Source organism: Hetaerina americana, unplaced genomic scaffold (genome assembly GCF_022747635.1).
Source record: "Hetaerina americana unplaced genomic scaffold, ioHetAmer1.1.p SCAF_85, whole genome shotgun sequence".
NCBI lineage: Eukaryota > Metazoa > Arthropoda > Insecta > Odonata > Calopterygidae > Hetaerina > Hetaerina americana.
Genome location: NW_027287483.1, coordinates 304,712 through 321,351, shown reverse-complemented (window position 1 = coordinate 321,351; position 16,640 = coordinate 304,712). Strand labels below are relative to the sequence as shown.

At 36.3% G+C, this 16,640-nt stretch overlaps 1 protein-coding gene across 1 annotated transcript in view; it reads left to right on the top strand.

Annotated features, from left to right (window-relative positions):
* The window catches only part of LOC139698417 (transketolase-like), a 28,195-nt gene extending 11,974 nt beyond the window's left edge, over nt 1-16,221 (top strand). The window contains exons 2-11 of the mRNA XM_071597318.1: nt 6,495-6,640; nt 6,730-6,919; nt 10,039-10,273; nt 10,730-10,873; nt 12,249-12,500; nt 12,864-13,001; nt 13,806-13,932; nt 14,901-15,040; nt 15,574-15,805; nt 15,937-16,221. Coding sequence (XP_071453419.1) covers nt 6,495-6,640; nt 6,730-6,919; nt 10,039-10,273; nt 10,730-10,873; nt 12,249-12,500; nt 12,864-13,001; nt 13,806-13,932; nt 14,901-15,040; nt 15,574-15,805; nt 15,937-16,112 — 1,780 coding nt within the window. The 3' untranslated portion in view covers nt 16,113-16,221. The remainder of the gene's footprint in view (nt 1-6,494; nt 6,641-6,729; nt 6,920-10,038; nt 10,274-10,729; nt 10,874-12,248; nt 12,501-12,863; nt 13,002-13,805; nt 13,933-14,900; nt 15,041-15,573; nt 15,806-15,936) is intronic.
* Nucleotides 16,222-16,640: the final 419 nt, after the last annotated feature.

Sequence of the window (16,640 nt, the reverse complement as noted above, 5' to 3'; positions counted from 1 at the left end):
GAGTTAACGTCGAAATATTTTCCATCATTTATTCAAGTGCATAAGATGGTGTTCTACAAAAGTAAGTGAAGTTTGGGATTACTGCTTCACACTTTGGGTAACCCTACCATATGATATTTTTTTCAATATGTTACTATATGTGCACATTAATGCACTAAATGCAGGTTAAAAAGGGATTTGGAGCGTAGAATTGCCGCGAAGAGAGGCAAACCAACCATAGATAACAATGTTCCTCCGACTAGAAGCAGATCAGTGTATACAAGCGATAGATTTGTGGATCGAACTGTCAGCTGATATATAGCATTAAGGGCCGGTATTGTGACAATTTATTGTTAAATAAGAAATTGTATCAAATGTTTAGCTAAAGGCTGCCAGTAGTGTATAATTTATGCATTTAAAGTCATGCATACGCATGCTCAATTAACGGTTATAATACTAACTCTTTTTCTAATGAAAATACCGTATTTTTGTGGTGATATCATAACCATAGGAAATATTTTCCTATTGTTAGTTCCGACTATTTCGTAATTGGACCGTTATACCGACAAGTTCAGTGATATTTTTTAGCTATGATGTATGAGCATTGAATGACAAGAACACATGTTAATAATAACACAGGCAAAATTATCCTAACAAGCAGGAAAAATTGTGTTGGTTCAATAAAAAAAAATCCAAACTGAAATTTAAACGTCCACACATGCTGTTTATTACCATCGCAACCTTGAAATATGCAACAACGTTCTCTAATAAATAGACAGGAAACATACTGGACTGTGATTATATTTATAGAAAGAAGGTTAATAAGAGACATAATCATTTCACAGGGAAGGATTTTGCTTCGCGAGAAATCATTATAGCACTTCACAAACAAGCGAACGTAAATGTTAACTGATGTTAAAACTCGCCCGCGTGACCCGGAGATGACCATCTAAAAAAGGATTCCCGCCTATTTGCGAACCTTCCGAATGTACTATTCAAAGCAAGGTCAACAGCCAGTGGCTTTAATGGTATTCAGTTTTTACTGAATAGGAAAATATCAGTGATATTTGAAATCATTAAATCATCAAGCTAAGTGACGAGCGTTGTCATCAATATCTTCCACGTCTTTTAAGTTGAAGGTACATTTGTTTACCATATAATTTCAAAAATGAAAGATGGCAGTCATGCCGATTTCGTCAAACACGGTGATTGTATTATTACATCTTACTTTACAACAAGCCCTCTTCATCTCTCTGTACTTTCTTCATCCCGCCCATCATCCCAATCCTATTCCCGCACTTTCCTCGTTTGCCTAACATTCTCCCCTGCATTACTCTTCAACATCCCCTTATTAATTTTATTCCCCTGATTAATACCCTTTTCATCCATTTTTCCTGCCTCCTTATGATTTCTCCCAACAATCCCATCTCCTCGGCCATAATACCAGGCACTTTATTTCTGTCTTTCGGTCCATTTCAACTTCTCCATCCTTCTCCAGACCCGCATTTCAAAAGCCCACCAGAATCATTCTGCTTCAGTGACCATGTTTCCGCGCCGTACATAACGACGCTCCATACCTGTATCCAAGTTTCAACGAGCCTTTTCTTTACATCCTTACTCGTCGTCCCTGTTGTCAATTCCCTCCTCCTGTGAAAGCCTCTTTGCCTAATGCAATTTTTCTCCTTACGTCCATACTACTCGACCATTTTAGTCCAAAACACTTCCGAGATACGCAAACTGTTCCACCTGCTCTAGTTATTGCCCTCCCATTTTAATGTTTAGCGAATGTTAAGATTAGTCTTTCTCTTTCTGGAAAACCGCGTAAATTTTTTTATTTATGCTAATTCTCATCCGGTATCGATCGCCCTGAATTTCCAATTCACTCGGCTATGCTTGCAATATCTTGGCTTACTGACAAATTAGAGCTTGGTCATCAGAAAACCTAACTGATTTTACGAATGCCCCGCCGAATTTCATTCATACCTCCAGTTCTCTCCATGCCTCTTTAATCATTTCCTCTACATATGCAGTAGTAGTAGTAGTTTTTAGGGGAGGCGACCGACAACTGAGATCATTTGCGCCATAGGGGATGGACAGGAAAGGATGAAGGGTGGAGAGAAACCCGGCGTCGGCATTAGCCTACTCTTTACGAAATGCGCCAAGGGGTCCGCAGTTTAACGTCCCATCCGACGGACGGCGTACTCACTCAAAGTGCCCTCCACAAAGCACTTCAAGTAGGGATCGAGATACCAATGAAAATATTCAACACCGCCGGGATATGAACCCGCGCCCTCTGGGTGGGAAGCCAGTACGTTAGCCCCCGCACCATCTCAATCCCCTCTTCATATGCGTTGAGCAACAGCGGCGATAATGGACAACCCTGCCTTACACCTCTTCCTAACACTGCCCATCCTGGCTCCTCGTTCCCCACTCGTACCTCAGCAGTCTGAGACATGTAGTATTGTATAGGTTGCGGATTAGCCTCCTGTCCCTCCAATCTCTTCCCATTTTCTGCGATATACTCATATTTTTTCCCCATTTCATTTTATCAAATGCCTTTCCGAAATCTACGAAACAGGCAAATACGTCCTGATTGTTTTCTATACTACCTTGATCAAAAATTTCCCGGAATTTATTCATCTAAATCTATATTGTCCCCTTCAAAGTAATCCCCATCGACTGCAACACACTTATGCCAGCGCTTGATCCAATCCTCGAAACATTTTTTATATTCGGTTTTCGGTATGTCCATCAGTGCTTCCTGCGATTTTTCCATTACTTCCTCTCGGCTGCTAAAACGCGTTCCCCGTAATGGTTTTTTAACTCGATTGAACAGAAAGAAGTCACAGGGAGCCAAATCAGGTGAATTCGGTGGCTGTTGGATGGTATTTGTTGCATTTTTCGTCAAAAAATTACGAATAATGATAGCACTGTGCGACGGTGCGTTATCATGGTGCAAAATCCACGAGTTTTCTGCCCACATTTCTGGTCTCTTTCGGCGAATTGCTTCACGCAAACGTCTCATAACGCCCAAATAATACTCTTTGTTTACTGTCTGGCCTTCTGGCAAAAATTCATGATGCACTACACCGTTGTAATCCATGAAAACCGTCAGCATTGCCTTCTTTTTTGACTGAAAACGACGTGGTTTTTTTGGTCTCGGCTCATTTGGTGAACGCCATTCACTTGCCTGATGTCTGGATTGCGTGTCGTACTCATAAACCCACGTCTCGTCTCCAGTAATGATCCTTTTGATGAATGTGGGATCGGATTCAGCCTCGCAAATCATGTCTTTTGCGACGTCAACACGGTCTCTTTTTTGCATGAAATTGAGGTCTTTTGGCACCAACTTTGCTGCTACACGACGGAAACCCAAATCATTAACCACAATGTCTTGGGCGGATCCATAGGCAATGTTCAAGTCCTCCGCTATTTCTCTGATGGTTAATTTGCGGTTATTGACCAACATTTCTTTTACTTTATCAATTTTTTCACCGACTTTCGATGTCGATGGTCTGCCACTGCGTTCATCATCTTCGATTGACTCACGACCACTTCTGAACCGCTCGTGCCACTGGTAAACGACCGTTTTTTTAGAGAATCGTTGCCGAAACACTTTTCCAACATTTCCAACGTCCGTGCGCCACTAAATCCGTTTTTTACGCAAAATTTAATACAAGTTCGTTGTTGCAAATTTAAATCCATTTCTGCAATTGTAAAAAATCGCCAACACACACAGAGATAGATGTACTCTTGGCTACGTAACTTTTGCAAATGTCAAGTTATGACACTAAGATTTAAAGGGAATATCAACAACAGATGTACCAATTTAACAAAAAAAACAGAACTCAAATCGGAACGATGGGAGCGCTACACGGTGGTTATTCCGGGACCTTTTTGATCAAGGTAGTATTCCTCACGCTTGGTGATCTCATTACTGCAATGGCATCGCGCGTGCCTCTCCCCTTCCTGAATCCAAACTGATATTACGCATTAGTCCATAGTCTTCCTCCCACATTTTCCTAAACTTTTTAGTAGTTCCGCAGGAATGTTGGTTGACCCCACGGCCTTATTTGATTTCATCTCCCTTAATGCCCTTTCGTCGAGTATGCCTGGACCTAAGCTATCTTCCTCTGCGTCACATTCTCTTTCTATGTCTCAGCTTGTTGGCCTAAGTTCTTAGCCATACGGTTATTTCTATACACCCCTTCCATATCTCTAGGATCTTTCCTGTGTTAACTATTATGTCACCCGAATTATCTCTAACTGTTAACACAGATTATCCATTCTTACTTCCCGTTAGTGTTTTGGCATTCTTGTATAGTGCACCAATTTCGCCCTTCCTCTACAAACTTTCCTTATCCTCGCACTGCGTCTTCTACCACGCTTCTCTTGCTTTATTTGTTATTCGTCTGTTTATTATTTTACTCTTTGTACTTCCTTCTGCCTAATATTGTTCCATTTCCTTCTCTAATTTATTTTTCTAATCATCTCAACCGTTATCGTTTTCCTTGTCCTTTTCCTATTAACAATTCCTTATTACCCTTTCTCAAGTAAAACCCAGCCATATTGCTTAACTCTGTTTAGTCCGTATTAGAGGCTTAATTGTGAAACTAAATAAACTTCAATGTATTTAAAGCTCTGACGCATAGCCACAATGCCCTTTTTGTGCCTAGTGGTTAAAGCTTAACAATCATACCACAGTCTCTAAATAATCTTGGTAAATCAGTTGTAGCCGGCCAATGAACTACCGCAAGTTATATGTAACAACCTTTTGATTAAAATTAAGTGAAAGTAAAATGATCATATCAGGTAGTCTTAATGAGCAAAGTTCAGAAAATTTAAGATAAGTTTGGGTTGAACAGCTCTTGTCGGAGGAAATGCAGCTCAAGATAACTAAAACCAGATGAAATATTATTCAACTCGTGAAAACATGTTTAAAAGCGAATTATAGAGGCCAATTTTCAATTAATTACATTAGGGTCATTCTTTAGCAAATATGGAAAGTACGGTTCTCTTTAAGCTGCCAATAGTTTGTCATAACGAGTTATTACAGAATCTAGAAAGAATCATGATCACTGAAAGAATACTTGAGTGATTATATTCATTGGAAATAACGTGTAAAATTTGTGAATCCTGTCCGTTTTGCGAAAAATTAAAATATTCTTGTATGAACGAACCATGGCGCTGATAAAAGTTAAGGCACCATTGTATTTCTGAATTTAATATCTTAATTTCTTTTACTAAGTTCTTTCATACTGCTATTTCCTTGTACATATACTCCTTTCGCGCTTTACCCTCCTAAAGTAAAGTTTGTATTAAAATTGCTGGCCAGTTGGATGCTGGAATGCTAATAGTTGCCATGAGTAGCTGATAGATGGTGCCGAATATCGTCAATATTCTGCCGGGACAAATGAAAATGACACGGTTTAATGATATTCGGATATTTCATATGCTGTCGTCGAATAATGTTAAAGATTTTCGATTTTAGTGTGTGAATTCTCGATGCCCTAGATTGCTTTCTTGTTGTCGTGAATTACGTTATTTCATTTGGAGTACGTATTTTATTTGCCGATTTGGAATAGGTCAGGGTTTCTCAAGTATGGATCCGAAGCGGAGGGGGCGTAACGCTGGATCACCTTCACTTGACCTAGCCGAATAACACTCGTGTTCTTAAGCATATTCTTTAGCATACCAAAGAGTGACCGATATGACAGATGATTATCAATGCTTACGTGACATAGCGCATAAGTTGCGGGTCCACAGTATCCGGTCCACAAATGCATCTAAATCAGGGTTAGTTAAATTTTAATTTACATCTTCATTCTTGAGATTAAAAAATCGTTTCTACTGTAGCCTATATTTAGCATTCGCTTCGGAAATCTATGCTGTAATATCATTATGTAACTCAAGCATTTAAAGAAATAACAGAAGTTTTATCGTCTTCTTTCGTGTACCATTAATTACTAAACCTTGATTTCGTCACTTATACTGATTAACATACTCCTTTAAGGTTAGAGAAACACTTTTGGTCGACTTTTCCTTGTCTCGCGGGTCTAGTTATTCTGAATTTGAATTATAGACTGATTAATCATGTACTCCATGAAATATCTACTAATTGAATTCTCATAAACATCAACCCTGGGAAATGTAAAATTACTTCCCCCAAAACGCCAGAGTATTGATCTGTGCCTCTTATCACTTGAGGATATTCTTTTACTGCTTAAAACACTTTTGACATGTAATCTTGATTGTAAAACATTCTGGCTGCATTGACATTTATTGGCCAGTTTTTTAATTTTAATCGTTCCATGTAATTAATCCAGAATTTAAACTTCTTGAATGTAAATTTTTGGCACATTTCCTTTCTGCTATAAATGGAACTTTTACTCGTTTTTCCTTGATGCTGCATTAAAATCACTTGAGAAATGTTTTTCTTAACAGCTACTTACACTTTTGAAATGTGTTTTTTATGTTTTGTATGTATTGTAATTGGTATGTTTGATCTCGTACAGGCATCCAACATCATGCTCTTCAATGGCAGAAATCATGTCGGTCCTTTTTTTTCACACAATGCGCTACAAAGTGAGTGAGCCAAGACATCCCTCGAATGATCGCTTCATATTATCCAAAGGCCATGCTGCTCCCATTCTGTATGCAGGTTAGTTTATCAAAAAATCTTAATGTAATACATTGTATGGTTATTTTTTTTCCAAAATAAGATCCTTATTGAAATTATTATTTTATTAGCTTGGGCAGAAGCTGGCCTTTTCCCTGCTTCTGATCTGTTGAACTTAAGGAAAATAGACAGTAATCTTGAAGGGCACCCCACTCCTCGTTTAAACTTCGTGGACATTGCAAGTGGATCCCTAGGACAAGGACTCTCTGTAGCATGTGGAATGGCTTATGTAGGGAAGAATATTGATAAGGCATCATACAGGTGAGTCATTGTTAAATTTTCATCTGCATGACATTGTCATCCCTAGTGTCGTCATTCTGCCGGGCCACGTATAAAAATGGAGGTGTGGCCATATTCGTGCATAGTAGAATAAAGGGGACTATTAACTCAGTTGACGTGCCTGTGAAGGAAGAAAAAACTTTTGAATGTGCAGTGTGTTTCCATGAAACTCCAGTGGGATTGCTCGTGCTCATCTCCATCTACAGATCACCAACTGGTGATTTTCATTCATTCATTAAAAAACTGGACAAACTCTTTTGCTCCTTATATTCAAGCGACCGGATACTCGTGCTGAACGGCTATCTCAACTGTAATCTCTTAGTTGACTCCCCTCACAGATCCGAATTGTTGAATCTGTTCAAAACGTACGGCATGGAATGTTTTAACAATAATCCTACCAGAGTCACTCCCACAACTGCCACCCTAATTGATTACGCTGTGACCATCCTTAACCATGAAAAAGTAGTTACAACTGTTAGTGACCTAGGTATAACAGACCATTGCATGGTGAAAATAAGTATCGATACTAACCAACCAATGAATAGTCCAAATGATAAAACTTATCCAAGGCGGTCTCTCACTCATGGAAATATGCAGCATTTTCTGCTCCTTCTTCAGTCCCAAAACTGGAACAATGTCTATGACGTTAAGTCAGTAGACGAAGGTTTCAATTACTTTTATTCAATTTTCAAACACAATTTTGAATTGTGTTTACCAGTAGCACATCATAAAATATTTCATAGAACTAAATGTAAGCCATGGCTAACTGATGAGATCCGTTACTACTCAACTATCCTTAAAAAACTTGCTATCTCCAGTAAAAGTTCAAACAATCATGAACAAAGGTTACTCTATAAGGAATTTCAAAAGTATTACCGTAAACTGATTTCTACCACGAAAAGAACCTATAATGATAATAAGTTACTTAATTCCAATAATAAGTCCAAAACTGCATGGGAAATAATTAATGACTGTAGAGGTAAGAAAAATCCACAACTCACTCTCCCAAAACTTTGTAACCCTGAAAATAACACTGCCATTAGCTATTCATCTCTAGCTAATAAATTTAACATACTACATATCAGCTCCTTGCCTATTTACTTCTCCAGCCAATGTGCTTTTAGCAAATGCACCATCGTCAATGTTTGCCAAGCCCTGTTCTGAAACCAATCTAAAAATTATTGTCTCGTCACTCAGAAACAAATCCAGTACTGGCCCAGATGAAATTCCTGGTAAAGTTGTTCATCATTGTTTTGAAGCCATAAAAGCACCCCTTTTATTTTTAATTAATGAATCTTTGATACAAGGGATTTTCCCATCCCAATTAAAAGAATCAAAAGTAGTGCCCATTTATAAAAACCATGGCTGTGTAAATGATTTGAATAACTACAGACCAATAGCCGTCCAAAATACATTTGCTAAAATATTCGAAAAAGCCATGTATATGCAAATAGCATCTTATCTCGAAAAAAACTTCCTACTTTCAAATTCTCAGCATGGATTTAGATCTGAAAGGTCTACCACAACTGCCATATGTCAGGCAATCGACAGCATACTTAATTCATTAGATGCTAAACGCAAAACTCTTGGAATGTTTTTTGACTTGTCAAAGGCTTTTGATAATGTAAACCACAATAGACTACTAATTAAACTCAATAGAATAGGAATTAGAGGAATTCCTTTAAACTGGATGAAGTCCTATATTCATAATCGCACTCAGAAAGTAGTGTTATCAGTTGGGTCAAAATATTCATCCGAAGCATACCAAGTTAACAAAGGTGTTCCACAAGGCTCAACCCTTGGGCCACTCCTCTTTCTGATGTACATCAATGACCTACCTAACTGCTTACCAAATAATGATGGAATAATATCAGTGTTGTACGCTGACGGCACTAATGTAATAATATCAACACAAGCATATCCCAGCCTTGTGGAAAAATCTAAGTCTGTCACACTTGCAATAAACAAGTGGTGTACAGACAACCTTCTAGACTTAAATATTAATAAAAGTAAAATAGTATACTTTACACGCAATAAGAACGTGTCAGATGATCTGCTGGTAAAAATCAATGACCAATCAATTGAGCATGTGACAGAATGCAAATTTCTAGGTATTTCTCTATATGCAAATATTTCTTGGGATACTCATGTAAAAGCCCTTCAACACAAGCTCAGTTCAACTTGCTACTTATTAAGACACCTGTATGAAACTACAAGTAAAACTGTACTACTCAATTTGTACTATGGGGAAATTTATTCAAATATAACCTACAGTATAATATTATGGGGATCAGCTGCTATTTCTTAAACCATCTTTAAAATGCAAAAGAAAGCTATTAGAATCATCACCAGGAAACCTCACAATGCTCCATCAAGGCCTATTTTCCGTGAATTAAATTTGCTACCACTCCCATGCATCTACATTATGTTTTTAATTCTATATATAAAAAATAACATTGGCAACTATTCTCTTAACTCTGCCTATCATCATCATTACACCAGCGGCAGATATGACTTCCATTATGGGAATATAAGAACTAAAGCATTGAAATTAGGACCCAATGAAATGGGCATCAGATTATTTAACAAACTACCCATAAGTATCAAGGATACGAAGGGAACTGCTGCATTCAGGCATAAATTAAAAAGATATCTACAGCGCAATATGTTTTACTCGGTTGATGAATATCTCAACAATATTCCCAACCAGTAAATTCATACTTTTAGTTTCTAGCAATGGTCATGGTCTGATTCATGTTAATGATCAATGATTTTTCTGAATTTGATATTGTATGTGCATATTACAGCCAATGTTCATGGGTTTGTACCAAACATTTATGTAACTATGAGCATCATTTCTTTTATGTATCTTAACTGAGCCTGTGTCTTTGCTCCTCATTGACGTGCTTTATATCATGTACATACATCACCCACCTGGTATTTTTGTATTGTGATCTCTGGGCAAATAAAAAGTAATAATAATAATAATAATTGTAAATATTTTATTTGAGCTTTTTTAAGGTTAAGTGCCTAATTGTTTATTTTACTATATTTATGCTTTCTTTTAAGTGTTCAAGATATGGATTTGAATTTTCTCCTAGGGTGTACTGTCTCCTAGGTGATGGTGAGTGTGCAGAAGGTTCTGTCTGGGAAGCCCTGAATTTCGCTAGTTATTACAAACTTTCAAATTTGTGTGTGATTCTTGACATTAATCGTCTTGGCCAGTCGGAACCTACAAGTTTACAGCATGATATGGAGGTATACAGGAAGAGATTGGAAGGGTTTGGTTTCCATGCCCTTGTTGTTGATGGGCATGATGTGGAAGAAATATGCAAGGTTGGTATTTTTTTAGTTTTGTGCTCGATTGATTCTAACATTCTTATACAGGAGAGTGAATAATTAAATGATTGGTTTGGTCAAATGAAAAAAATTGCTATGAAAAACAATGGTATTACAATTGATATCTATATTTCATAATTTACCATAGTTCATAATTTACCATAGTTCATAATTTACCATAGTTCATAATTTACCAATTTCATAATTTAATTTGTAGTACCAATTACATTTTTATTTTTCTTTATTCAATATTTATGTAACACGTAAATAGTATCAAAAATCATACTTCTAGTATACAATTCATGTTGTAGTAATTCAGTTCCCATCCCCTGGACATATTTTCCCCATGTTATTCCACTAGTAAAGATAACCTGGTTCCTGGCATCAGGAACATACATAAAATGAAAAATTTTTAATTGAGATAACACTGAAATTGTTTACTAAAACTTCCAGGCTTTCAGTGGGGCCAGTTCTATGCAGGATAAACCAACAGCTATTCTGGCCAAAACCTACAAGGGTAAATACTTCCTTGATATTGAGAATTCAGAAAATTGGCATGGAAAGCCATTGGGAGCAAAAGCTGAACAAGTTATTGAAGTGAGTAACTTGAAGTATTTACTGTCGTATAATCTTATCATTCATTAATAACTTGCATCATTGTTTAGAAGTAGAATTACGTGCATTCATTTGCTTGTGTAGGAGAAATGTGTGCTTGTATAAGGGCCAAGATAAATTGTTTATTAAATGAGTGGGATTTACCGTAAACCTTATTCATGAGAACTGTGTAAAACCCACAAAGCCCTAAAAGCTACTTATGTACCTGATAGTCTTTTCATTCATATGTAGTTTCTATTGCTTACATCTTATAGTATCTACTTCTCAAGCATGTTCAACCTTTAGGTTATTCTCCATTCCTTCATTTATGGTCGCAACTAAATCATTGCCTCAATGTCCAATTAACTTCCCTCTTAGTCTTGTTTGTTGGCTTATCATAAGCATCTCTCATTCTCCATTTAAGTATTTCTTCATTCATCACTCTATCAATCCATCTCATTTCATTATTATGTAGCGTCATAATTCTATCACTGTAAGTCTTTTCTGTATTGCTTGTAACATCCATTTCAGATTCTCATTGAAAGTGAACATATTGCTATGTTGAAACACTACTTTCTAATATCTAGTACTACAATAGAATCATAGTATCTTGTGAATAATTTAAGTACTATTCAGGAAGTGATGATACTATGGTTAACAGTTTTCGTTGAAGTTCAAAATTAATATTTTTTCTTTCATAATGGGACTTGTGTATGTCACCAAACAAATATTTCTTATCAATGCATTCAATTCATTCAATCAACCCCTGAAATGGTATTTTGAATTATTTATGATAAGCTGACCATTAATTCATCCAGGTTTGGCCCCTCATTGACTGGATGAGAGGAAATGTACTATACTCTATGTGGAGATGTTAAAAATTCAGTATGAGCGAGCATGTTTTTTCATCTTACTATGCCATTTACATGAAATTTATTTTTCCTGTGTTTCTTTTGTTTTACAAAATAAGTGCTACCTTTAATATAAATGGCTAACTGTATGATCGCAAAATTTTTCATGGACAAGGAATATGCTTTTCAGCTTGTTCATGTTGAGGGTTTAATCCATTGCTTTGACTAAAGAGATGATCTCTGCATTTCATCAGGGCCCTTATCATGTGCATTAGGTTTGCAGGACAAGATGTCCCTGGCATTGCAGTCAAAATGTCAAACCTTTCCCTAAAAATGCCAATCTATCCATTCTTATTTTTTTGCATTAAACTTTTGTCTGGCCAGGCCACTGAGGTCTAAGAGAAAAAGCAGAGATGGTCAATTCTTTAAAAAACCTAAAAGAGAATGATGAAAAAGTTTTCATAATGGAAAAAACAAACAAAGATGAGCATAGTGATAGGTCATAATTTTTGTTCTGTCAATTGCAGCATCTGGAAGGTCTTATGAAGAACCCAGGACCACTTCAAATCCACCCCCAAAAACCGCTTAGTGATGATGCTGGTGTAGCTGACCTCAGTGACTTGAAATTGGATTCAAAGCCAAGCTATAGTCTTGGTGAAACAGTGGCCACCCGATTGGCATATGGCAATGCCATTGCCAAATTGGGTAACAGTAATAAGAGAGTCATTGCTGTTGATGGTGACACAAAGAATTCCACTTTCTCAGACAAGCTTAAGAAGGTTAGTGATGTGGTTTTATTATGCCATAAATGGGCTTGCTCTAGACAGTGAAACTAAACTGAATCAAAAGACCTTGAGCCTTATTGGAAGTATTGGGTTAATTCTTCTGTCATTTCACTGAAAACTGTTCTGAAGGAACTATGTATGTTGTGACTCAGTTAATATTTTTAATGCACCATCTATTGGGTATAAAAATAGAAGAGGGGCTAATGTGTTAATCCTCAACCAAGTTATTTCAGGCCTTCTTTAGCTGGAATTTTATTATCCATATGCTAATATGAGCTTTTTCAATGTGATCTCTATAGTACTAGGCCTGATATAAACTGGTAATCACTGAATATTTTTCTTTAATAATTTTTATAGGCTCATCCTGACCAATTCATCGAGTGCTTCATAGCTGAACAAAATATGACTGGGGTGGCAATTGGAGCTGCCTGCAGAGATCGGTGTGTTGTGTTTGCATCTACCTTTGGAGCATTCTTCACCAGAGCTTTTGATCAGGTCAGTGAAATGCTAGGTAATATTTTCCCCATAATTTTGTAGTTGGGAGAATTTATATTCCATAAAATTTTGGAGTTCAGTAAATCTTGCAATTATATTTTTTTCAAGATTTCTTAAATATATTACTGGCTTTTTGAAAGTTGCATAAAGAATTCCTTTTGTTTGGAAATAACAAAATATGGTATACTACTAATCCATAACTAAAAATAAATTTCGCTTTTTAAGTTAACTAACTTGGATGCTTACTAGCATCACAGGACTGGCAATGGTCTGGTGTGATTTATGATGTGGATAAGCAAATGGCAGTGATTCTTGTATAATAGTTTCTTTCCAATGGCTTTCTAAGTTATCCTTAGCAGTTTTGTCAATGTTGAACCTAGATTAATTATGAAGTGTCCATAATTGTCATGTCAACGAATGTACAATTACTACATGCGTTAAGTGTATTACTGATTGACAGTTGAATGCATACTTTGTGGTATTGAAGTATTGATATTTTTTATCTTGATTATAATGCATCTTGATAAAATTGATATAAACCTTGCGAACAGATGTCGCAGTGGTCCATAAATTCTATCCTCAATGTGACCACATTTAGGAGACTATATTACACCCTCTCTTTTTATTTTCTCGTTTCATTTCTCTTGTGTATGTTATTCCACAGGAGTAATCCATTGTAAAAATTAATCCAAGTGATTTACTTTTGTCATATGGTATGGTAAATCATTAGCCTAAGTGAGGTCCAAAAGATAGAGAATACTCGTATGGAGGTTGGTGTGATGATTGCTATGCTATTTTCAACAGATCCGAATGGGTGCCATCTCACAGACAAACGCCAACTTTGTCGGGTCACACTGTGGTGTCAGCATTGGAGAAGATGGACCAAGCCAAATGGCATTGGAAGATTTGGCATTATTCAGAAGCATTCCAGGTGAGCAACCTTGTTCAGAGATACCAGGATAAATGTGTGTCAAGTCATGATCGGAATCCTTTGGTTATTCTTTAGCCAGATATGTGCTGTGGAAAATATTCTGCACTGGTTGTATTATATTAGTGCTAGTCCATTTCCTTGCTAGTTCAGTTAAAAATTTGTTCATGTTCTCCCGTTCTAATAGTTCTAGTAAATAGATAGGTATTATGCTGGTCCCAAACATTGTACTTGGGTCATTCCATTAACACTTAAGGAAAAATAGACATTTTGGGTATATTTGATTTTTCAACTTGGTGTCCTTATAGCTAGACATAAGTTTCCTAATGTTCCTCCAAAAAACTAAATGACATTGGCATTGTGTACCAAACTTCACCTTGTTTGATGTTTAAAGTTAATGTTTTTTTTTACTGTCATCCTTCTAAGGTTTCATAGTCAATCGTCAATGTTTTTAATATATCCTATAATCACTATGTACATACCTGTATTTGGAGGGTCAAAAATTTGGATGCAAATAATTAGCCATTTATCACTGATAAAATATCTGCAAAACTTGTAGGTTATGAATAAGCACATGAATTAAGTTATATTTGGCTCAACTTCATGTATAATTTCAAATGTATATTGAGATATTGTAATTACTTTCAATCAATTTCTAATGAAATAATGAGCATATATATTTTGGCAGAATACAGCAGTGTAGTCTCTATCAACCCCTTAATAAGCCACTCACACTACATAAATGGACTATTTGGATAATGTGGGGACTGTGATTAGCCAGGTCTGGATTAGTTTTCACTGTGTTCAAATTACCAGTAACTACTAGTTTTGACTCATGAAGCACCCCCTTAATTAGAGAGTTGCCATGAAATATGTCCTTAAAAGGACAATTGGTATCAAAGTATTTATAGACGCATAGTAATAATCATGCCATACTTTTGTGTATACTTAATCTTGTCTTGTTTTCTCAGGAAGCACTGTGTTTTACCCAAGTGATGCCGTTAGTTGTGAGTATGCAGTTGAAATTGCGGCTAAAACTAAGGGTGTATGTTTTATAAGAACTTCTCGTCCCAACACACCAGTCATTTACAAAAATGATGAGATATTTCAGGTGAGTCCTGGAGGAAGATATTTAAGCTAACAATTTATTTTGTCAATGAATTCTATCAGTCCAAGTGTCTAAAAATGTATGAAGAAACATGATGGAATATACTGAAGAACTAAAATTAATGCAAAATAAAATAATTAAATGGGTATTAATTGCATTAATTTGAGTGTTTACATAGGTATGAAGCTCTGTATATTGCGTCATTGATGCATTCTTTTACAAACCTTATTAGCATAATCAAATCACTGAAAAATCATACAAGTTAAGTTGTCACTGCATTTTTCTATTGTAGTTGCCCATAATTAATTATTAAATGGCTAATAAAATATGTATTTTGTATATTTAAATTGAAAATTGTTCATGGTGATTATATAATATCTATTGTGGGAGTGAAAGGGTCGGGAGTAAAAACTTCAGAGACTAAATGATCCGTATGGGGAATGTTTTAAAATTATTTGCTGCATGTAATTTTTTGTAATTGATGGGTCAAAATACTGAGAGTTCAATCATGTAATTGACTGAATGCTTTCCTTCAGGCTGGAAAAGCCAAAATCGTATTGCAGCACCCCAAGGACCAATTGTTGCTGATTGGTGCTGGTGTTACATTGCATGAAGCTATGAAAGCAGCTGCTATCTTGGCTGAGAGTGGAGTGAATGTGCGTGTGATGGATCTGTTCACTATTAAGCCAATTGATGCTGAAGCCATTAAGAGTCATGCCAAAGAGTGTGGTGGAAAAGTGATGACAATTGAGGATCACTACCCTGAAGGTATGGCCAGAATTAAATTGTAACACTTTTGGATAGTTGTTCATTTATAAAAAGTTTGTCTGTTATAATGTGCAAGAATTTACAATTGAGTGTTGGGTAGCCTGATGTCAATGCCAATTTGTATGTTATAGGTGGAATTGGAGAAGCTGTCCTGTCTGCTGTGGCTGAAGATCCTTTCATTACTGTAAGAAAACTGGCTGTCAGGGAACTCCCACGGTCTGGGCCCCCTGATGTGCTGCTGGAGAAGTTTGGAATAAGTGCTAAATGCATTGTGCAGGCAGTGCCAGGATTCCTAGAGAAGAAATGAAGGGAACAAGAGAGAATTTTCTGATAGCAGATCATTGAGCAAAGCATTTAAATATTTACATTCCTCATTTACTGTTTTTCTGGTGAATAAATGGATTTGGGACAATTAAGCAATGCCTACTACATTTTGAACTTAGTTAGTTGAAGGTGAAGGCGCATTTATTGTATGGACTGTTTCATAAAAATCCTTGATTGAGGTAAGAATTAATTTTGTTTTGCAGACCCATTTAGACGCAGAGCATTGCAACGTTTTTAAAAGCATTAATTCATGGGATTGGCATAACTAGTACATTTTTCATTCCTAGGAAATTATGAAGTGTATCAGGGCATTATCTTGTCTTTAATATAGGAATAAATCAGGCTAATATAATAGGTCAGCTATTAATAACATTATCCAATGACATGTCGGCAAGTTGACTTAAATGCATTATGCAAAGGATATCTAGAAAGTAAGATCTAAAGGGCTATTACAGAAAAATAAGAAATATAAGCTATTTTTATTGCCATTTTATGTGAACAACTTGCACAA